This window comes from Gigantopelta aegis, chromosome 9 (genome assembly GCF_016097555.1).
Source record: "Gigantopelta aegis isolate Gae_Host chromosome 9, Gae_host_genome, whole genome shotgun sequence".
In the NCBI taxonomy this organism is placed as follows: Eukaryota; Metazoa; Mollusca; class Gastropoda; order Neomphalida; family Peltospiridae; genus Gigantopelta; species Gigantopelta aegis.
Window position 1 is genome coordinate 52,129,384 of NC_054707.1, and position 23,589 is coordinate 52,152,972.

The 23,589-nt window shown below is 34.2% G+C and overlaps 1 protein-coding gene across 1 annotated transcript in view; it reads right to left on the reverse strand.

Moving 5' to 3' along the window:
- Positions 1-340: 340 nt before the first annotated feature.
- The window catches only part of LOC121381636 (TPR repeat-containing protein DDB_G0287407-like), a 28,838-nt gene continuing 5,589 nt past the window's right edge, over positions 341-23,589 (reverse strand). The window contains exons 6-19 of the mRNA XM_041510971.1: positions 22,995-23,109; positions 21,202-21,434; positions 20,426-20,587; positions 18,478-18,706; positions 17,059-17,270; positions 15,663-15,809; positions 13,562-13,753; positions 11,640-11,815; positions 10,176-10,389; positions 9,288-9,486; positions 6,720-6,802; positions 6,037-6,220; positions 5,471-5,559; positions 341-4,069 (exon numbers count right to left, since the gene is read on the reverse strand). Coding sequence (XP_041366905.1) covers positions 3,827-4,069; positions 5,471-5,559; positions 6,037-6,220; positions 6,720-6,802; positions 9,288-9,486; positions 10,176-10,389; positions 11,640-11,815; positions 13,562-13,753; positions 15,663-15,809; positions 17,059-17,270; positions 18,478-18,706; positions 20,426-20,587; positions 21,202-21,434; positions 22,995-23,109 — 2,478 coding nt within the window. The 3' untranslated portion in view covers positions 341-3,826. The remainder of the gene's footprint in view (positions 4,070-5,470; positions 5,560-6,036; positions 6,221-6,719; positions 6,803-9,287; positions 9,487-10,175; positions 10,390-11,639; positions 11,816-13,561; positions 13,754-15,662; positions 15,810-17,058; positions 17,271-18,477; positions 18,707-20,425; positions 20,588-21,201; positions 21,435-22,994; positions 23,110-23,589) is intronic.

Here is a 23,589-nt window from a genome sequence, read left to right on the forward strand (position 1 = left end):
TGACCTTTGGGTTGTTCAAGTAAATATTGCAAAATCTGTCTGTCTGTCTGTCTGTCTGTCTGTCTTTCTTTGTCTCTTTTGCTCTCTCTCTCTCTCTCTCTCTCTCTCTCCATAATTTAACAACAAAATAAACAAGCATTTTGAGAGTACTGCTAAAGCAATACACGTCCCCTACTTGAGTCAGCAATTTTTCATATTTCTAAATTCTAGGGCCAAACATCTGTGAAAAGTGGGTAAATCACCATGAAAGTTAAACTTGATCAGTAACAGTACATGATAAAGCTATATATAAAATTTCACCTCAATATTTTCTGAGGTTTTTTTTTTTTTCACATCTCCTAAGTTCAAGGGCCATAATTCTGTCAAAAATGGGTAAATTGCCATGAAAGTTAAACGTCATCTGTAACAGTAGCCTACATGATAAAGCTATATACAAAATTTCAGTTCAATATCTCAAGGCCTTCTAAAAAAGAAGTCCGGAAAAACTATTTTGACACTGCTTAAGTTCAAGGGCCATAACTCCATAAAAAAAAAGAAGGTAAATCACCACAAAAGTCAAACTTGATCTGTAACGGTACATAATAAAGCTATACACAAAATGTCAGGTTAATATCTCAAGGCCTTGTGGAAAACAAATTTTCCTATCTCTGTCTGCAAAGTCCGTCCATCCGGACAGACAGACAGATGGAGAGACAGAGACAAACATACATACATACATACATACAGACAGATAGAAGGATGGAGATGAAACCTATAGTCCCCTCTGGTTTGACCAGTAGGGAACTAATAACACACATGTATGTAATTACCATGAAGATTAAAAGGATCTATCATGAGTGTGTGTTGGAGCATGGAAAATCTCAGCCCGAGAAATACAAATGTTTGTCTGAAAAGAGCTTTTGTGAGTTTAAACAAAATATTTGTATTTTGAGAACAGATTTTCCTGTCTCCAACACGAGTATTGGATTATTTTTCCCTCATACCTAACTACTTATATTTGTTAAATTTTAAAATATATATACTGAAATACTGCACCAATGACATCACTGAAACCACAGAATCAATTATATCACTGAAACCACAGAATCAATTACATCACTGAAACCACAGAATCAATTACATCACTGAAACCACAGGATGAATTACATCACTGAAACCACAAACAGTGCTGCATATGAATACATAGCCCGATGACATCATTCAAACAAACTGCCGTTATTTCGCGGATTCACACAAAAAAAATCATTGTCCTTGTCAACAAAATATAAAACAGAGATACTATAAATACTGTAAATAAATAAACAATAAAACATCAACAGATAACTAAGATAATTGATCATCTTACATCAGCTCTTCCATTCTCAACATAATATAAAATAAAATATTGACTGTTAAAAAGAATGACAGTGACAATATAAACACACATATATGAAAGTCAACTTTCATTACGTATCACAAGTTGGTTGTACAATTTAATATGTATCACACTGAACAAACCCTGAGTCAAATATATCACAAGAGGCCATTTTTTAAAGGAAGAGTGCCAAAGATCTACCAAATATTATATTATGGGTTGGTTTAACATTTAATTTGCAACCATTTTTCTGTTATATTAAAGAATAATTTTTAAAAATTTAATTTTATTTCGTAAAATTTAAAGGCATGTGCATCCTACCAGTTCCTACAGACCTTTTGAGACAGCTTCAAGATTTAATACTAGATGGCCTTTATAGTCAATTTGTCTTCTTGAAGTCCAACCTGCTCAGTTGGTCACCTCTATTAAGCAGCCACCTGTTTTAAGAGTCCACCATATATTTTTTCTAAAACAATCTAATATAATACAGTAGTAAATAGACTTATAGTCAGTTTTTCTAAATACATCCTTTAGTTTGTGCGTTTTCAGGTATATTGAACATCTGAGAAAAATAAATAAAATAAAACTGATAAAAATAATATTAAAAAATGACAAAAATGCATCCAAAAATGTTTGATATTGCAAAATATTACTGTAAGATATCAATATATGGAATAATAAATACAAAATTTAACATGAACGACTTCAAAAAATATTTACAAAATGACAATAAACAGACTATTGTTTATCACAAAATGCATAACTTGAAGGACAAATAAAATATTTACATAATAAATAAAATTTATCATATATCACAGAATGCATCATGTGATGTACAAATAAAAAACATAAATAAATAAAATTTATAATTAATCACAGAAAGCATGACGTGATGTACAAATAAAAACCATAGAATAAATAAACATTTATCATCTATCACAGAATGCATGAACAGGAATGTAAAACAACTGCACATTATATCCTTAAAACAGTTCTTTGCAATATGTTATAACCTTGTCACATAGAATATATATACACCAAAACAAAATGGTGCTTGTTCAAATAATATATTTCAATATTAAATATCTTGTTATTATTAAAGTTATTTATAATTATTATATTTTATTATCATTTATTTACATTCTAGGGTTAAAAGTCAATATTCCTTTGCTGATCATAACTCCAGGTGAAAGTAGTTCTGAATTAAAAAAAGCTATATTTTTATCAGTGACTGAAAATATAAAACTTTACCAAGTTATCATCTCTTGCCAATATATATAGCTATTGCAGGATTTTACATGAACACACAACGATGACAAACTCTTTATTTGATAATTTCTATCAAAAATAAACTTCACTATCATATATTTGCCATGTTTGATTCACATGCTAAATAAAAATTTTAACACTACAAATTAACTAAGATAACTTTTATAATTACAAAATATCAATCTGAAACTGTGGTCTGATAACAATATCCTGCAACTGTCTTCTTCTCTGGGCTATTCATACCAAATACGAACAATATCAAAATATATGAATACATTTGTTTTCTCCCATTTTACTTGGGTTTAAAAAAAAAAAAATATGACAAAGGATATCAGTTTTATCCTTTTCAGGGCAAATAATGAGTGTATGAACATGACAACAGAGTTAGCTCCTCTTGTTGTCAAGTGTAACCATGTGAGACGGCTTTCTCACATGAACTAGTTTTTTCTTGCATATATAGGGGTGAAAGAAAGGGTTAACCATGCACTTCAACCAAACTCCCAACTTTTCAAAAACATTTTGCATGACCTTTATTAAGAATATTCAAGACTTACATTGCAATCAACGTAACCTATTATACAAACCACAAAATTTTTCTAGATTACCAATATATTGCGCTTATGTTTTTTTACATGTGTTAGTACATTTTATAAATTAAAAAAATTGATAACTGGTATTCTCAATATATCGTGGACGTATCGCAGTTCAGGTTCCTGTATCACAACATATCGCAATATACCGTGGTACGTATCACAGCTCAGGTTCCTGTATCACAACATATCGCAATATACCGTGGTACGTATCACAGCTCAGGTTCCTGTATCACAACATATGACAATATATCGTGGTACGTATCACAGCTCAGGTTCCTGTATCACAACATATGACAATATATCGTGGTACGTATCATAGCTCAGGTTCCTGTATCACAACATATCGCAATATACCGTGGTACGTATCACAGCTCAGGTTCCTGTATCACAACATATCGCAATATGAACATTTTAGCAATACTCATCACTATTAACATTACAATGTTGTTTGCTTTATTTTTAATGTAAATTAGAAATTGCAGATATCTTCTTATGACATTTTAGATTGGGAAAATGTTGTTGGGTATTTTGATCGGCACCTGCCTGATCTAAGCAATAGTGACAGCATCCTTGGGCTGTAGTTTGGCGAACTGGTTGCCACCTGCCTGATCTAAGCAATAGCGACGGATTCCTTGGGCTGTAGTTTGGCGAGCTGGTTGGCCTCTGGGTTGCGATTGAGGTTCTGCAGGATGATGATGACATCTTCCCGCGACCGCACAGTGTTGGGGTGGTTCTTGCCCTGCACCTCCTCCAGAAGCTCAAGCTCCACTTTATACAGGTCCAGGGTCTTGTTGAGGTAGTCTGTGTTGTGAGACTGGTTACTCCACTGGTTCCAGTACAGCTGGCCATACAGCTGAGAGAAAAAACAAACAAAATGTAATGCAATGGTTTACGTTTACTGTATATACATGTATCACATGTTTAAGGGTGGAGTTTAATAAAAGTTTCAGGCCCCATTTCCAATTTTTAATATTTAACAGTTACTCCCTTCAGTTGTTCATATTTACTCATTCATTCATTCATTCATTCATACACACTCATTAGGGTCTCCACAAGTATTGGAGTACTTGGGCATCGACCGAATCTAGTAAGACTCCAAGTCCATTCACATAATATTTGTACCTACATTTTGCCATATATGTTTGCCGCCAGTTTATAAAGCTATGAGACATGAGGAGAAAACAAAAGTCGAATGTGTTGAATGCAATAAAATGGCATCATTTGGCAGCCATGTTCAGTTTTGTGTAATTGAGTCTGGGTCGAGTTTGACCCTCGAGGACTCGAGTCCAGTATTTTGGACTTGTGGATTCCCGAATACTCACTCCAGGGCACAATTTTTCACGAGAACTATTGTTCTGTTCGCGTGTGGGTTACGCAACTTTAAAATCACGAGAACCGCCAATCGGTTACGTGGTGAACAATTACATTCTAAAATTAAAAGTACCATATATCAGTAACGAAAGTGAAAATCAGTTTATGTCTAACCTTCAGACTACAATGTTTGTATCACTATACACTGAAATCTGTCTAAAACCGGACCCTGAACAAATGGAATCTTGTCAAACCCGGCCAAGTTTCATCTTCCAGAATTTTCTCATTTCTAAAATGTGACCCTCTAAATACCGGATCCTGTCTAAATCAAATAAATATTAGGTCCCAGGTGTGATCTGGTTTACACAGGTGTCACTGTAATAATAATAAATATTAGGTCCCAGGTGTGATCTGGTTTACACAGGTGTCACTGTAATGATAATAAATATTAGGTCCCCGGTGTGATCTGGTTTACACAGGTGTCACTGTAATAATAATAAATATTAGGTCCCAGGTGTGATCCGGTTTACACAGGTGTCACTGTAATAATAATAAATATTAGGTCCCAGGTGTGATCTGGTTTACACAGGTGTCACTGTAATAATAATAAATATTAGGTCCCCGGTGTGATCTGTTTTACACAGGTTTCACTGTAATAATAATAAATATTAGGTCCCAGGTGTGATCCGGTTTACACAGGTTTCACTGTAATAATAATAAATATTAGGTCCCAGGTGTGATCCGGTTTACACAGGTTTCACTGTAATAATAATAAATATTAGGTCCCAGGTGTGATCCGGTTTACACAGGTTTCACTGTAATAATAATAAATATTAGGTCCCAGGTGTGATCCAGTTTACACAGGTTTCACTGTAATAATAATACATTTGTAAAAATATATTATAATAATAAAATATTCAAATTCGAAAACCTCTATATATACCTGATAGCATCTGGCTGTTTTCAGATGAAAGCGACCAAAAGCAGTCAAACAAAGAGTCAGCGACTGTTCGAAATATTTCACAGGTATATCTGCAAATGAAAGCAATGTTCACATACTAATACTACAGCATATTGTTTAATAAATGGTTGCATCTAATCAGCAGTTTTGGGATTGGCCAACAGACTAAGGCCTATATTATAGCATATCTAAACATTTTACTATTATTATATAGAGAATAACTAGTTAATGATGTAAGATATTGGCTTTATCTTGTGAAGGTATGAATGGGAAATTTCACGAGGCTCTGAAGAATAAAATATAATTATATAGTCAATATGTTAATTCCAGAATTCTAATTAACTTACAGAAAAAAAAGAGAAAAAATAATAAGGAAGAAAAAATTATATAACGGAATGAAGTAGGAATGAAGTAGGAATGGTTTGTTATTTTCATGTTTGCTGGTTTTAAACAGGTATTAAATGCAAAATATCCTGCTAAATACAACTATAAATGTAGGTTTTAGGGTTGTTTTATTTTGGGGACATGGTGTAATGTAATGCACATACTAATATCTTTGTTGTACTGGTTTTTCTCCCCCAACATGTAGAGCACCTCAGCTAGGCCCTGTCGATTATTTGTCCTCTTGAATGTGTCCAGGCAGTACTGGAGCATTGTGCCATCAAAATAGCCACACACTGTGAGAACCATGCCCAGGTGGTCATTGTAGTCAGGCCAATGTTGTTTGTGCACCTAAATTAAGAGTTAATATTTAACAACAACTCCTACATGCCCAGGTGGTTGAGGTAGTCAGGCCAGTTTTGTCTGTACACCTAAAGAAAGAGTTAGTATCTATCAACAACTCCTACATGTCCAGATGGTTGTGGTAGTCAGACCAGTGTTGTTGTTGCACCTAAATCAAGAGTAAGCATTTATCAACAATTTATAAAGTGCTCTAATTTCATGTGCATTTTGCATAACTTAAAAAAATTATACACCAGTCAATCAAGATTCATTCCAAACAAGTGAAACTTCTATTGTTTCTTTTCATAAACTGGTAGTATTTATTTAAAAATATAATATGTGTGCACTGGTATGCTAGAAAAATATTGCAATATGTATTGTTCAAAATTAATAATTTGCAGTATACCAGTGTACTTCGCATCTCAAAACTAAATAAATTCAATCATTCTGATGCGTTAAAATGCTATTTTCTTGTAAACTAACAAAGTAAATAACAACACATTTTTACCTTTTCACACCAAGGACCATATTGTTTGCCTAGTCGAACACACTCTGCGTAACCAGGATGGCTGTTGTATACGTAAGTCAAAGCTGTAAAATACAAGAGTTTAGAATAAACCCTGGTAGTGTAGGAAATAGGAGTGAAAGGCAGTTCAGTGGTAGAGCGCTCACATGAGTTGTTATGGGACTGAATGTGCTAGCTAGATTCAAAGCCTTGGTAGTGTAGTGGTTAAACCATTGGACATAAGGCTGGTAGGTACTGGGTTCACATCCCAGTACCAGCTCCCACCCAGACCAAATTTAACGACTCGCTGGGTAGGTGTAAGACCACTACACTGACTTCTCTCTCACTAACCACTAACCCACTGTCCTGGACAGACAGTCCAGATAACTGAAGTGTGTGCCCAGAACAACGTGCTTGAACCTTACTTTGATATAATAATGAAAATAAGTAAAAATGAAATGAAAATTGCCCCTGTAATTGTTTCATCCAAGGCTATGGTATGTACTGTCCTAGCTATTGCAAGCTGTCCTGAGACAAGTGGTTTTGGGTGTAGAACAAAAACATTGTTCTTACAATTTGTCCAATCAAACAAGTCAACTGAAAATCACAATATATTGACAAAACTATCAACTGAAAATCACAGTATATTGAGAAAATTATTAACTGAAAATCACAATATATTGACAAAATTATCAACTGAAAATCACAGTATATTGAGAAAATTATTAACTGAAAATCACAATATATTGACAAAACTATCAACTGAAAATCACAATATATTGACAAAACTATCAACTGAAAATCACAGTATATTGACAAAATTATCAACTGAAAATCACAATATATTGACAAAATTATCAACTGAAAATCACAATATATTGACAAAACTATCAACTGAAAATCACAGTATTTTGATAAAACTATCAACTGAAAATCACAGTATATTGAGAAAACTATTAACTGAAAATCACAGTATATTGACAAAACTATCAACTGAAAATCACAGTATTTTGACAAAACTATCAACTGAAAATCACAGCATTTTGACAAAACTATCAAATGAAAATCACAGTATAGGCCCTACTGACAAACCTATCAACTGAAAATCACAGTATATTGACAAAATTATCAACTGTAAATCACAGTATAATGACAAAACTATCAACTGAAAATGACAGTATTTTAAGAAAACTTTTATTTGTTCATTAATGTGTGTGTTAATGGAGTTGATGTTTGCCTGTCTAACAAGAGACAATTTAAACATTGTGTATCATCCAGCCAGTACTTCATAACTGACAAATGTATCAAACGTCATAGTCATAACTAATAAAATGTTTGTAACTTTTAAAACTACATACTGAATATAGTTTCTTGTTTAGCCTATCAGTGTCTGTATATTCAATGTATGGGATCATCAAACCTTGCTACATACCTCTGAAACTACATACTGAATATAGTTTCTTGTTTAGCCTATCAGTGTCTGTATATTCAATGTATGGGATCATCAAACCTTGCTACATACCTCTGAAACTACATACTGAATATAGTTTCTTGTTTAGCCTATCAATGTCTGTATATTCAATGTATGGGATCATCAAACCTTGCTACATACCTCTGAAACTACATACTGAATATAGTTTCTTGTTTAGCCTATCAGTGTCTGTATATTCAAGCCTTGCTACATACCTCTGAAACTACATACTGAATATAGTTTCTTGTTTAGTCTATCAGTGTCTGTAGGTAGTACTAAACCAAATAACTTCCGGCTGGGTCAAAGTTCGAGGTGCACCGAACTTTTGATAGAGAAGTAAACACCACAAGTCCTGTGATTGGTTATAAATGAAATAATAGTTTCATCTGGGTAAAAAAAATGTGCAATTTTATTTCATCTAGTACCAATGTGTCAAGTAGCCTTGTGCTTGAAACATGTATGGGGTACCTGTAAAAAAAAATACTCGAATTTTGTGCGAAACTAGGGTAGTCATAGACGCTACCCGTTATCTCAGAAACGAGCAGCTTGACCCCCATTTTTTTCTGATTCACTTTAAGTGTAAGGGGTGGTAGTATTTATATCCGTGGCGTTTATGTCGGTTGATACGTTGCAGGTAGGAGTTTTAGCCACATATGTTACTACTGTCGTCTATGGGATTTGATTTGGTAGTATACACCCTGTATATTCAATGTATGGGATCACCAAGCCTTGCTACATACCTCTGAATCTACATACTGAATACAGTTTCTTGTTTAGCCTATCAGTGTCTGTATATTCAATGTATGGGATCATCAAGCCTTGCTACATACCTCTGAAACTACATACTGAATATAGTTTCTTGTTTAGCCTATCAGTGTGTGTATATTCAATGTATGGGATCACCAAGCCTTGCTACATACCTCTGAAACTACATACTGAATATAGTTTCTTGTTTAGCCTATCAGTGTCTGTATATTCAATGTATGGGATCATCAAGCCTTGCTACATACCTCTGAAACTACATACTGAATATAGTTTCTTGTTTAGCCTATCAGTGTCTGTATATTCAATGTATGGGATCATCAAGCCTTGCTACATACCTCTGCGGTAGAGAAGAGTCATGATGGCAAACAATGGGTCGGCCAACTCCTTCCCGTATTTACCATACTTCTCTTCACACTCCTTGAGGACCACCTCCAGTAAGGCATGCGCAGTACTATATTCACCGATGTCAAGCAAAAACCACGCAACTTTAGTCTTCAGTTCAATTCCTTCATCAGTGTTTGACAAATTGTGTTTCTGTTAAAAACAAAGATGAGTTATGTCATCCCAAAAGGCCATGACCATTAGGTTAAAATTAATAAAAAAAAAAAAAAATGTTTTACTGAACTATGACCAAGTTTCATAAAAATTGCTCTTATTTACTTTTTATCTTTTCCTTCTTTGTAAAGTTGCATTTTGTGTACCACTAACATGACCCCCCCTCCAATCACACCTTTTTTCCCCCCAACTACATTATACATTTTCCTGTTGCCCCATAACATGACTAATAGACACTGTGATTTCCCCACCCCCATCCTCCAATATAAAATCCTGGCCACGCCCGTGTTGTGTACTATGGCTAGAAAATGAATTAATGTGCCTATATCACTCAGTATGTTGAAGAATGGTTTCATAGCAATAGCATCATCATCCTTTATAATCCTTTATAAATATTTTCTATTCCTGGACAAAAAGTTATATTTTGCCCAATGCAATCTCAGCGAAGTTGATATTGGTGACATTGTTACAGTCTCGTACGTGGAATCTTTGTCACTGTAATGGTTTTCTCACGATTTGTGTCTGGACAAAATTTGGGAGATATCTGACGGTAATTAAAGGTAGGAGGCTAATGTATTTTAGGTGTTAACAATTTGGTTCAGACTTTAAGATAATGTTTCATAGACAATACATTATAAAAACAATCACAGTTAACACATCAAGCTCACCTTTATATAGTCGTCAAGGAATCGTGTATATTCCTTGGCAGCAATTGAATATCCACCAATGAACTGCCAGTATTTCATCAACTGCTGCCTTGACTTTTGAGCATAGAGCTGTTCAAAGACCTCACGTTGCAGCAGACATTCCTTCAATCCGTCCTTATCCTTCATGCTCATCAGCTGATATGGTAACTCCTCACACTTGCGAGTCAGGTCTTGGCTATAAAATATTTAGATTCTTATAATTCACGGTTATCATACTTTTAAAAGTTGATTTTTACAATTCATCATTATGGCTAAACGTATCACAGCCCAAGGTAAAAGGTTTGGACTCTGGGTTTTTTATACTCATCAGTTGATATGGTAACTCTTCACACTTGCAAGTCAGATCTTGGCTATAAAATATTTAGATTCTTATGATTCAAGGTTATCATACTATTAAAAGTTATATTTTTACAATTCATCATTATGGCTAAACGTATCACAGCCCAAGGTAAAAGGTTTGGACTCTGGGGTTTTCATACTCATCAGTTGATATGTTAACTCTTCACACTTGCAAGTCAGATCTTGGCTATAAAATATTTAGATTCTTATAATTTATCATTATTGCTAAATGCCACACAGCCCAAGGTTATCACACTGTTGAAGGTTTGGACTCTAGTGTGAACTTAAACATTTTATAAGTATGGGGTGGTAGTGGATACTAATTGACTTTCGAGTTATTTGCATTTAAGTCTTAATAATTCTAGGAAAAGTTTGTTTTCTTTAACGACACCACTGGAGCACATTGATTAATTAATCATCAGCTATTACATGTCAAACATTTGGTAATTCTGACTCGTAGTCATCAGAGGAAACCCACTACATTTTTTCTAATGCAGCAAGAGATCTTTTATATGCTAATAATTCTAGGAGAGAGTACAGGTCAAATAGTCTAAGTATTACAAAGGAACAACAAGCATTGTGAGAGTATTGCTAGAGCAATACATGTCCCATACTGGGCCCAACATGGTAAATCAACATCAAAGTTAAACTTGATCAGTAACAGTACATGATAAAGCTATATACAAAATGTCACCTCAATATTTTCCGGTTTTTGTTTTTTGTTTTCACATCTCCTAAGTTCAAGGGCTATAACTTTGTTAAAAATGGGTAAATTTCCTAGAAAGTCAAGCTTCATCTATAACTCTACATGATAAAACTATCCACACAATTTTAGCTTAATATCTTGAGAAATCCTGAAAAAAAGTCCAGAAGAATATATACGGGACAGACAGATGGACTGACAAAGAGAGACAAAAACCATACTTCTCTCTGGTTGGTAAAGGACTAACAAAGACTAGTATTCACTACCCATGGATTTATGTATGCGTAATGGACCCTGGTGATTATTCAGCATGGTTATTTCTGGTGTCCTTTGTAATTAAGTGGTTGTTATACAGGATGTCAGTTTTCAATGCAGATACTTACCAGAGGTTGAAGTATGCAGCCAGTCTTTGCTGCCACAATGTTGTATTCGTGTCATCACCCAGATACATGAGCCGCACAGCTTTGCTCATCGAGCGATGGTAGAAGTCCAAACGGCCAACCCCAGAAGTGCCACACGGCCTCATGAATGATCGTAGTCCAAGGTACACCAAAGCCCACTGGAATAGTAAGGTAAAGTCACTTAAAGATTATATTAAAAGCCCACTCAAATGTGATCAAAAATAATTTAAAGACAATATTAAAAGCCCACTGAAAATATAACTGAAAGAGTCACATAACGAAGCATACCGTATTTGACCGGAAATTAGCCCATGTCTTTGAATAAGCCCCCCTCCATTTTGATAGCATTTAAGAAATTAGGCCCTCATTCGTAAATAAGCCCACACCCAACTTCGTCACCTTATAAATAACACAAAACTGCAAGTTTGCTCAAAGTTCATTTAAAAGGTCATACCTCCTGCAAATAATTAAACACACAAATGTAACACAATATTTTACCACCAGTAAGATTTAGTAGTCTAACAGTAACAGTGTGTAACATTGTTTTCAATTTCATAGCTGCAGTATTTCTTTGAAGTACCCAAACCCAAGTCTGAACTAAAACCAATGTCTATTTTTACCACCCCACTGGATCCACAGTTAATGCTAATTAGGCAAATACCTTATTCTGATTGGCTAAGAACAATGGCCTAGATTGACAATTCTTGTCGTGTAAGCTGGCTGCCTGTCAGAAACGTGTGTATACACTATTGAGTTTGTTGTTTTAAGTCTTCTCAGCATTAAATTTTGAATGTAAATAAACAGCACTGGTAAGTAATTGTAACATAGAAGGTGCGTTTCTGATAATTAGATACTAGTAAAAAAATTTTTTTAATTAATAAACTATTATTTATTAATAACAAATGGAACACTAATTAATAGATGTGCTACTGGACGTTTTTCATTTTCTTCCTAGTTCATTTAATTATTATTTATTTTAATTATTAGTTTTTTTGTGTTTTTTTCAACAAAACTGGCCCCTTGTCTGGGAATAAGCCCACCCCATGCTAAGCTTACAATGAGTTGTCTTGGCCCCCTGGGCTAATTTCCGGTCAAATACGGTATTGACATTAAATTCCAAATTTTGTTTTTACAAAAACAAATGTAAACGCTGTGGTTAGACTATGAAAACAGTGTATGGGGACCTGTGATAAACAAACCAATATTGCACAGAATTATGAAGACAAACTAAACAAGAATACCAGTGAGATACATGAAACGTCCATCAAAAGTAGGTCACAGTGATTTAAAATGTCCAAGAGAAACTGAAAATAGGTGCTGTATTTGCCAATCTCAAAATGCTCGTCTGATGTGCTTGCATAGCAGGATTCAACCACCTCAGTGAATCCATTCAAATGATTAAGTTTTTCTAGTTCCAACCAGTACACCACAACTGGTCAAAGGCTGTGGTATGTGCTTTCCTGTCTGTGGGAAAGTACATATAAAAGATCCCTTGCTGCATTAGAAAAAGTGTAGCAGGTTTCCATATGTTTGACATCCAATAGCTAAAGATTAATTAATCAATGTGCTCCAGTGGTGTTGTCAAACAAAACAAACTTCTTTTTTGCCACACTAAAAAAACCCCATGAGAATGTTATCACTCCGGCACCATAATGAGTAACAGCACAAACAAGGGACAACTAACTAGCCTAGAAGAGGGCCTTGTAAGTTAGCAAACGTATGCCCGATTCTTTTGTTCTTTGTACAATAAAATATTTTCAGTGACCGGAACTAGAGGGAGCATACAGTAGAAGAATTTAGGCCATCCCATTGGCTTTTGGGTTGTTCGGACCAGACTACTAGCCATGGAGGGTGGAGTGCACTTGTTTGAGGACAGGTAATATGGAAAAGAAAATGTTCCCTACTTTAGCCATGGGGATCTTGCCATGAATCTTCATCTTGCTGGTGTGACTTCCCGATGTGTCAGGGATTGTCGGCTTCATGGTCAGCATCTCCAGCAACTCAGTTTCCGACAGGCCAAACCGCGACGTTTCAATCAGACACAGAGTCGCCTGCACCAGCTCTCCACCATACTCGGTGACGACCCGCCTTAAAACCTGAAATAAAAGTATAAAAATTACACATTACATAGCCCGTAACTGTCCACAATAATTTAAAATAACTCATAAGTAACCACTAATCATGTAGGGCCTGATATATATTCAAGTTGCACGTTACTATATAAATAATGAGGTTTATGTTGGGGTTTTTAAAAAAAGAATTCTGTACAAATTCTTTACTTTGTTGAATATCTAAAATGTGTGTGGTGTACATATACATACATGAATATACCAATACACTTCTTATCTGGTGTCAAGGGAAGCAGCTGTCTCTCCCAAAAAATCCCTCCCTTCCTCTCAATTTTTTTTTTTCAGTTTGGAAGTCTTTTTTTGTTGAACTGGAGAAAACCTGTGTATTACTACAATTCCTTACCATAACATTTCTTCACTTCTTCACAACATGTTTCACTTGCTAGCTATTCACTTCAAATTCAATTTGATACTAATAGACATATGACAGATACTGGAAAATGGCTTTCAGCAAACGTTAATGTTAATGATGTCAACAAAATTTCAGATGATATTGATATTTAGACAAAACAAATAAAAAACAAATGTCGACATCTTCAAAATTAGTGGGTTACTGTGAACTTTTCATCAATGAACAAGTACAGGAATTCTTGAAAAATACAGAGGATTTTCATTAGAGATTTTATCAGTCAACACCAATACTATATAACTGTATGGCATACCGTATATGATTTAGGGGATAATATCACTGTATTTCATTGTTAACTATAAAGATTTATCACAAAATTTGGATTCGTCTCGTCCCTAAATCCAAAACTTTTGTGATAAATCTGTATAGTTAACAATGAAACACAGTGATATTATCCCTATTCTAATACTACACCAATTAGGAGTATCTGTAAGACATTTTATCAGCATTGTAGTCTGTCTTTTGAACATGATTTATTGTAATACAGGATGTACTAAAAGAAATATTTTCGTTGGCTGTTTAATTTCTGTTGCAAGACATATGGATATGATTGGACTTTACATTTGTGAGCAGTGTTTCAACCTCATATTGAATTATTTCGAGGAATTCACCTGGTTTAATTTTGTACAAAAAATACGTTAATGGGGTAGGTCTACAAGTTTATAACTTGCTAACATATTTTCACTTAAAGTTTATATAAATACATAAAATAATATGCATTTACTAAAGGGCAAGTATTATTTTCAAATGTTTTTCAGAATTGTGTGATATTTTAAAGCAGTTAATGTTGTTTAAAATTGTGTTTAAAAAATCAAGTCATTTCCATCTTGTCTTTTTTATCAGTTTTATTGTCACAAAAAGTATGTTCTAAACAAAACTAAGGTACTTCAGATTGTGATATAATTCTTTTTGATGAACCTACTTGCACCCTTTTGAGAACACAAATGAGAAGAGCAGTCCACAAGACACATGCTGGTGACTCCTGCGATCGATCAGTGACCGGACCTTACTTGGGGTGGGTGGGTGCACATTCATTGCTGCTAATGAAGTGTTAAAAGTTACAATGTCACGAAATAATAACAAAATAGTAATATAACATCATTTTCATCTGAAGTTAGTAATTTTGTTGAAAATTATTTATCCTGACGTTTAAATATAATGTAAGTCGTGGAATTAATATACTAACGATAACACCACACATGACAGTGACAGCATATTGGACGAGTTCTCAGAATTTTTTCATTGTGATAAATCCTGGTTGCCCATGACAGCGTACATCTACCATCTGATTTATCACGAAAATTAACCAATGGAAAAAAGGCTTATATGAAAGTTGTATTAGAATAGTGTATATAGTGTTTTTACCAAAAATAGGTTACTATTGAAACACACTATCACAAGACATAATGGATTTTTAGGTGTCTATTTTTTTCTTTTCTTTGTTTGTCCCCAGAAATATAGTGGTACCTCTTGCAGCAAACCACCAAGCTCTTCAGGCAGAGAGGTAATTTTGGTGGTCAGACTCCGGAACTCTCCAAACACACGAAGCTCTTCACAGGCAACACTCAACCACAGTGGCCTCCCAGCATCTTTCTTCTCGATAAGCACAGCCATCTAGGAGAAAAATTGTTTAAAATTAATCAAAGTTGATCAAATGATTGAACTCGGGAAAATTGGTTAAACTAATCAAAACTACACATTATAATACATTTCGTTTAATTCACTATTATTGACAATCAACTATTTCACCATACAATCAGGTATTTCACTGCAAAATAAAACATTCCCAATTTCACCAATAAATCCCTATTTCAACACAAAAACCCTTATATCACCTATATAACCCTAGATCACCTTTAATTTACACTGTTTATTTCTACTGGGTAAATGATCTACGGTATTTCAACACCAAATCTTATATTTTACTAAGACATTCCACCAAAACATTTCCCATTTCAGCAAAATAACCCTCATTTCACCAAAACAACCCTTATGTCACCAAAACATCTCACATTTCACCAAAACATCTCCCATTTCACCAAAATAACCCTTATTTCACAAAGCAACCCTCATGTCACCAAAACATCTCCCATTTCACCAAAATAACCCTCATTTCACCAAAACAACCCTTATGTCACCAAAACATCGCCCATTTCACCAAAACATCTTCCATTTCACCAAAACATCTCACATTTCACCAAAATAACCCTTATTTCACCAAAGCAACCCTTATGTCACCAAAACATCGCACATTTCACCAAAACATCTCCCATTTCACCAAAATAACCCTCATTTCACCAAAACAACACTTATGTCACCAAAACATCTCCCATTTCACCAAAACATTTCCCATTTCACCAAAATAACCCTCATTTCACCAAAACAACACTCAGGTCACCAAATCATCTCCCATGTCACCAAAACATCCCGCATTTCACCAAAATAACCGTAATTTCACCAAAACAACCCTCATTTCACCAAAACATCCCACATTTCACCAAAACATCACTCATTTCACCAAAATATCCTCCTTTTTATCATTAAATCCTCCATTTCACCAAAACATCCTCTATCATTAAATCCTCACATTTACCACAAAATCAAAAGATTCCCTATTTTACCAACAAATCCTCAATTTTAATATCCAATCTACTATTTCAGCAGAAAATCCTCCAGTTTCCAAATAATACTACAATTCTACCAAACACTCACCTGTTCCGAGTCTAACTCCCAATAATACTACAACTCTAGCAAAACACTCACCTGTTCCGAGACTAACTCCCAATAATACTACAACTCTAGCAAACACTCACCTGTTCCTAGTCTAACTCCCAATAATACTACAACTCTACCAAACACTCACCTGTTCGGAGTCTAACTGCTTGTTGTACTCCATCAGTATCTTAGTGGCAATATCTTCCCGGACCTCGGCACTCAGAGGTTCCACAGCAAGTTCTTGTGGCTTGATGTCGTGGCTTCTTAAAGCATCCAAACATGTTCCCTCGAGTGTACTCACAATCAACTTCAGAGACTTGGGTAGTTGTCTTGGCAACCAGGTTAGCTGGTGTGCATTTCCTAGATAAATATTTAAAAATATAATGTTAGTAATTAATATGTTTTGTAGCAAAACATTTAAAATAGATCACCTTGTGTCTTTTATTATTTTAAATACTTCAAATATAAATCATTTGATATCGTTTGATATCACCAGTAAATTCATTCTTGAATTTATTCATTCACAATCGTGTCTTTTAATATAAAAATAAGGTTTACAAAAATGGTATCATGAGACTATTTTCTTTCTCTTTTGTGTAAACATGTATAAACTTGTGTTGAGCATCCCAATACTGACACCATGTTTCTAAATGATGTGTTGGTTTAGATCGCATACAATTTAAAACATAATGCTTCTTTGATATTCAGCATTTCTTCAATATTGTGGGCTGCAAAGACCGATGATGGAGAATATATTTATATGGTAGCCTCTTAAGACAGATAACTGCTTAACAAAAATATATCTCACATACAATGTAAATGGCAACTTCATTTTTAAATCCAGACTTTTATTTTCAAGTGGCATAGTTATGATCAAACCTAATGTCAATCTGAGGGGTACAACTGCTCTTCCACATTAACACAGATTATTTTAACCTTCTGACCAAGTTGACATACTGTACACTGTATACAGTGTATTCCTCAATTCATGTTTCCGGCCGTTTTGTACACAGCACTCGCCAAACAGAAACAGATTATTTCACAGTATGAAAGCTTTAGTTTTTGTTGGTTTTCAGCAAGTATTTTCGCTTGACAACAATTGCGGCATGTTGCTGTCATTTTCTGGAATTGATAGCTGATTATAACAGTTAATTTAATAATACATTTGATCATTTTACCAACAATGAAAATCATCAAATATTGGGATATGAATTGTAGTTTGTTTTTAAAACAAACATTCTGGTCAGAAAAACACAGCTATTGAGAATAATGGACATAAATACTGGACATCTGGCCATAAATGCAACTTTTCCTTTTTTTGCCTAAATTTAATCAATAATAACTGATCTAAAATATAATAAAAGTTAGAAAAACCCATGAACATAATACTTATCATTTCAAAAATAAACTTTATTTTATGTATTTATAAAAACTTTATTTTATGTATTTATAAAAATTTAAGTGAAAATATTGGAGTAAAAGTTATAAATTTGTACCCTCTCAACGTGGTTGTCAAAAATTAATCCAGTAGTCAAAAGGTTAAAAGCCAAACACTTGTAAATCTCACCTTCATTGTCCATCTGGTTCAGAGCGTCGATGTAAAGAATCAGTCTCTCATAGCCCTGCTGTTTTGCATGTTCCGCCGACCTTTTAAGCATGGTGGGCACAAAATGCATCATCTCGTCTTGATCTATGGGGATCACAGAACCACTCGGCATACACTCGTGAAACACTCTCGACAAAATACTGTAGATATTTGTCGAGTCAGGAGTGGCTCCAGTGAAGTGAAAAAAGACCTGAAGGTATAATTATAATAATAATAATAATAATAAAGAATATAAATATTTATTTATTGAAATCTCAACTTGTTTTAAACAACAGCTGTTTGATGTCGTAACACATGATTATGTCCACATGTTTTAGCAACATAGGAAACCTCTTATTACCACATACACTACTCCTACCAATCAGCAGCAAAGGATCGTTTGTATGCAATTTAGTAATCAAAGGAATGGGGTTTTTTTTTTGGGGGGGGGGGGGGTTAAAATATATTTATTGCCCCAGATATTTATATATTGATAATGAAATCATTATCTTACAATAGAAAGAAAGAAGAAGTGTTTTATTTAACGACGCACTCAACACATTTTATTTATGGTTATATGGCGTCAGACATGGTTAAGGACCACACAGATTTTGAGAGGAAACCCGCTGTCGCCACTACATGAGCTACTCTTCCGATTGGCAGCAAGGGATCTTTTATTTGCGCTTCCCACAGGCAGGATAGCACAAACCATGGCCTTTGTTGAACCAGTTATGGATCACTGGTCGGTGCAAGTGGTTTACACCTACCCATTGAGCCTTGCGGAGCACTCACTCAGGGTTTGGAGTCGGTATCTGGATTAAAAATCCCATGGCTCGACTGGGATCCGAACCCAGTACCTACCAGCCTGTAGACCGATGGCCTGCCACGACGCCACCGAGGCCAGTATCTTACAATAGATACATAAATATAAAGTGCATTCAATAAAATTACTAGTTAATTGAAACAGTCAAATTTGGAGCACAAAATTAATGACAGACTAAATATATAATAAAAGAGAAATTAAACAGATAGACCGAGAGAAAAGAAGAAAAGAAAAATCCATATTTCCAAATATAGAAAACAAACGTTTATTGGCTTTTAGGTTACAAAATGAAAGGAATGTTTATCTAATGACACCCAGCACATTTTAATCTACAGCTATTTAGTGTCTATATATGGTTATTTTCAAACATGCTCAAGAAAAAAGAGAGAAGAAACCTGCTTCTGCCTCACAGACTACTCCTAATGATAAAGTCACAAGGGATCTTTTACATGCACTTTCCCATAGACAGGACAGTTAATTCCAAAGCCTTTGAAGCTGCAGTCATGGAGCACTGGTTAGAACAGGAACAACTTAAATCCAGAGGGCAATTCATCACGCAAACCAATCACACCTCAGGCAAGCACTCTACCACTGAGCTACATCCCAGCCCTTTGATAAGGGCAACTATGATCATTACAATTAATCTAAATAGAGGGTTTTTTAAATGTAAGGTTAACTGTTTTATTTCAAACATACAGACAAGGTCAGACATTGGACTAGATATTAAAGTTATTCTTATTATAGTTAGTGCATACAGGAAAATATTTATTGATCTATGTTTGCATCTGACTAGGATGTTTTTCCCCCCATCTCAACCAGTCCACAACTGGTAAATCAAAGGTCATGGTATGTGCTGTCTTGTCTGTGGGAGAGTGCAAATAAAAGATCTCTTGCTAATGTCTTGGAAAAATGTAGTGTGTTTCCTCTAAGACTATATGTCAGAATGACCATGTTTAACATCCAATAGCCAGTTATTAATAAATCAATGTGCTATAGTGGTGTCATTGACCAAACATAAACTTTAATTTACATGTAACTGACTAGGATTTACAAATGAAGGAATGCAGCTTAAAAATAATTAACCAAGTTAGAATTTGAACTGCTTACCTTATTTTTGGAATCACTGCAACTAGTTTTAGCAGATGAAGCCATCAGTGCACTTTTCCCAGCGCCAGGAAAACCAACAAGGGAGAGAATCTTATCTTTCTTTTCTTCACGGTCTAAATAATTATTTATTCTCTCCAGCAAAGCATCTCGGCCTAACAAAATCTGTAAGAAAATGTTTCCAGTATTAATATACACATATAAATAATTAGAACAATATATATATAGCACGCCCTAATTAAACATTTCCAAATCTCATCTGGAGAAGACAAAATGCTAATGTTTGTGATCAGTCAAAGTGTTGAAGTGTTGATGATTCGGTAGAAGATATTTATAAATGATATTTAAAGAACACAGTCTTATCAAAATGTCTTTTAAGTTATGGAGCACTGGCTGGAATGAGAAATAGCCCAATGGGCCCAGTGATGGGGATTGATCCCAGACTGACACACACAAATGTTTTATCACTGGGTTTTTATAAACTAAGCAACTAAACACATCAATCAATGAATACAAAGCCACATAAAGCTGTACTAGGACTGTATCCCTTTAACATCGATGAAAATGTGCAATATTTTAATTTCTTTTAAGTATAATTAAGAAAATCATTATGACACATGCGTAACAGTCTATGAATTTGAACCCACATTTCATGATAAATGTATTATTTTCAAACTGACTGATCTGACCAAGTTGCAGCATGAAGTCATGTGTCATAATGAGTCTATGAATTTGAACCCACATTTCATGATAAATGTATTCTTTTCAAACTGACTGACCTGACCGCGTTGTAGCATGAAGTCTTTCTGCTGTGAGTACAGCTCCTCTGTTTCCGTGAGCTCCTCATTCAGACAGTCGTCGGGATACTGCTGGGACAGCTTCGTCTTGAAAAACGTGAGAACGGTCTGGCCGAAATCTTCCAGTCCTGTCAACATGATTTTACTGCCACTGACTTTGTCAAAACGAGTTGAGTATTCAACCACTTGATCCGGGAAGTGCTGACAAACTTTACCTACAAAGAGACATAAATAGTGAAGTGTTGGTATGAAACAAAACAAAGTGTAATGATAAAGCCAAGACAGCTTGAATGTAAGTGACTACAAATGTGATTGTAACATATCAACCATTAATCCAAACTTTAATTAAATTTTAACCAAATGGTAGAGGTCAGATGGCTGCATTGAAAACTTAAGTCTGACAAATGGCCTGTTACCTGTGAAAACATAATCAGTTATTTTGATCCACTTCAGCCCCCAACCCAAAGTACTTGTAGCAAGTTTAATATGGTACAATATGTTGTTTTTCTTTTAAAGGTGCAGACCGTAAAAATGGACACTTAAGTTTAGTTAATTTACAAACCTGTAACTCATTTGGATAACGTTACAATCCAGTGAAAGAAGAGTCTGTGACATTAAAACAGGAAATATCCTTAAAAATAGACTATAACTTGAATCAATAACTGCTACTTCTCAGACACATGTGCATTTTGAAATATATGAAAAATTCATTTTTTGATATTTGAAACACCAGGATGACCAGAAACACTTCGGTTATGTGGAAATGGATAATATAAACAATAAAATATAAGTAATGTTTTATTTCAGTGATCATAAACGGCTCTAATAGTAAAACATATGCTGTAGTGTTTAAAAACTAGGGTCTGTCCCTTTATGTATCACCTCAAAATCTTTTTGCAGTGGGTATACTGGTATATACACATAAATAAATAAATAAATAAACTCTTTTTGCAGTGGGTATACTGGTATATACACATAAATAAATAAATAAATAAACTCTTTTTGCAGTGGGTATACTGGTATATACACATAAATAAATAAACTCTTTTTGCAGTGGGTATACTGGTATATACACATAAATAAATAAACTCTTTTTGCAGTGGGTATACTGGTATATACACATAAATAAATAAACTCTTTTTGCAGTGGGTATACTGGTATATACACATAAATAAATAAATAAATAAACTCTTTTTGCAGTGGGTATACTGGTATATACACATAAATAAATAAATAAACTCTTTTTGCAGTGGGTATACTGGTATATACACATAAATAAATAAATAAATAAAATCTTTTTGCAGTGGGTATACTGGTATATACACATAAATAAATAAATAAATAAAATCTTTTTGCAGTGGGTATACTGGTATATACACATAAATAAATAAATAAAATCTTTTTGCAGTGGGTATACTGGTATATACACATAAATAAATAAATAAATAAACTCTTTTTGCAGTGGGTATACTGGTATATACACATAAATAAATAAATAAACTCTTTTTGCAGTGGGTATACTGGTATATACACATAAATAAATAAATAAAATCTTTTTGCAGTGGGTATACTGGTATATACACATAAATAAATAAATAAATAAAATCTTTTTGCAGTGGGTATACTGGTATATACACATAAATAAATAAATAAATAAATAAAATCTTTTTGCAGTGGGTATACTGGTATATACACATAAATAAATAAATAAATAAAATCTTTTTGCAGTGGGTATACTGGTATATACACATAAATAAAAAAAGATCAACACAAACCTTTAAGTATAGCGAGGGAATTTTTGTGATCCGTTTTACTTTCTACATAATTCATCCGCACGTCATCATCTTGGACAGACTTCAGGAAATCGGGGTTCCTCAGCATGTACAGAGCCTGGTAACAAAACTAACATTCAGTTCAAGCCTCTCAAAGAGATGAGATACCAACTACATATACAGTAAAGCGGTTTTCCAGCTATAGCGGACTTTGGCTAAAATTTCTGATAAAACAAGCTTATAAAAGTCTACTTGGTTGGCCATTAAAAAATTATGACATGCAAAATATGGTATTTTATGTACATTCCCCTCTTTGTGTAATGTTTTGCAATGCTAAAATCATCTCCTTTCTAAAAATAATTAAATATCATTCATCAAGTCATTTTCATTTCACCGTGATATAATCTAACCAACATTATTGGATGTTTTATTGGCATTTTTTATTAAATTCATCTGTAATGGAACAAACTGGCCATAACTGACTGCATTTACTTGCTGCATAAAAAATAAGACACCATTTTGAATATGTTATGTAGTTTTTGATACTTATTAACCTCCCACCCATATTGTTTTGTAATGTATATATCACGATACTCCC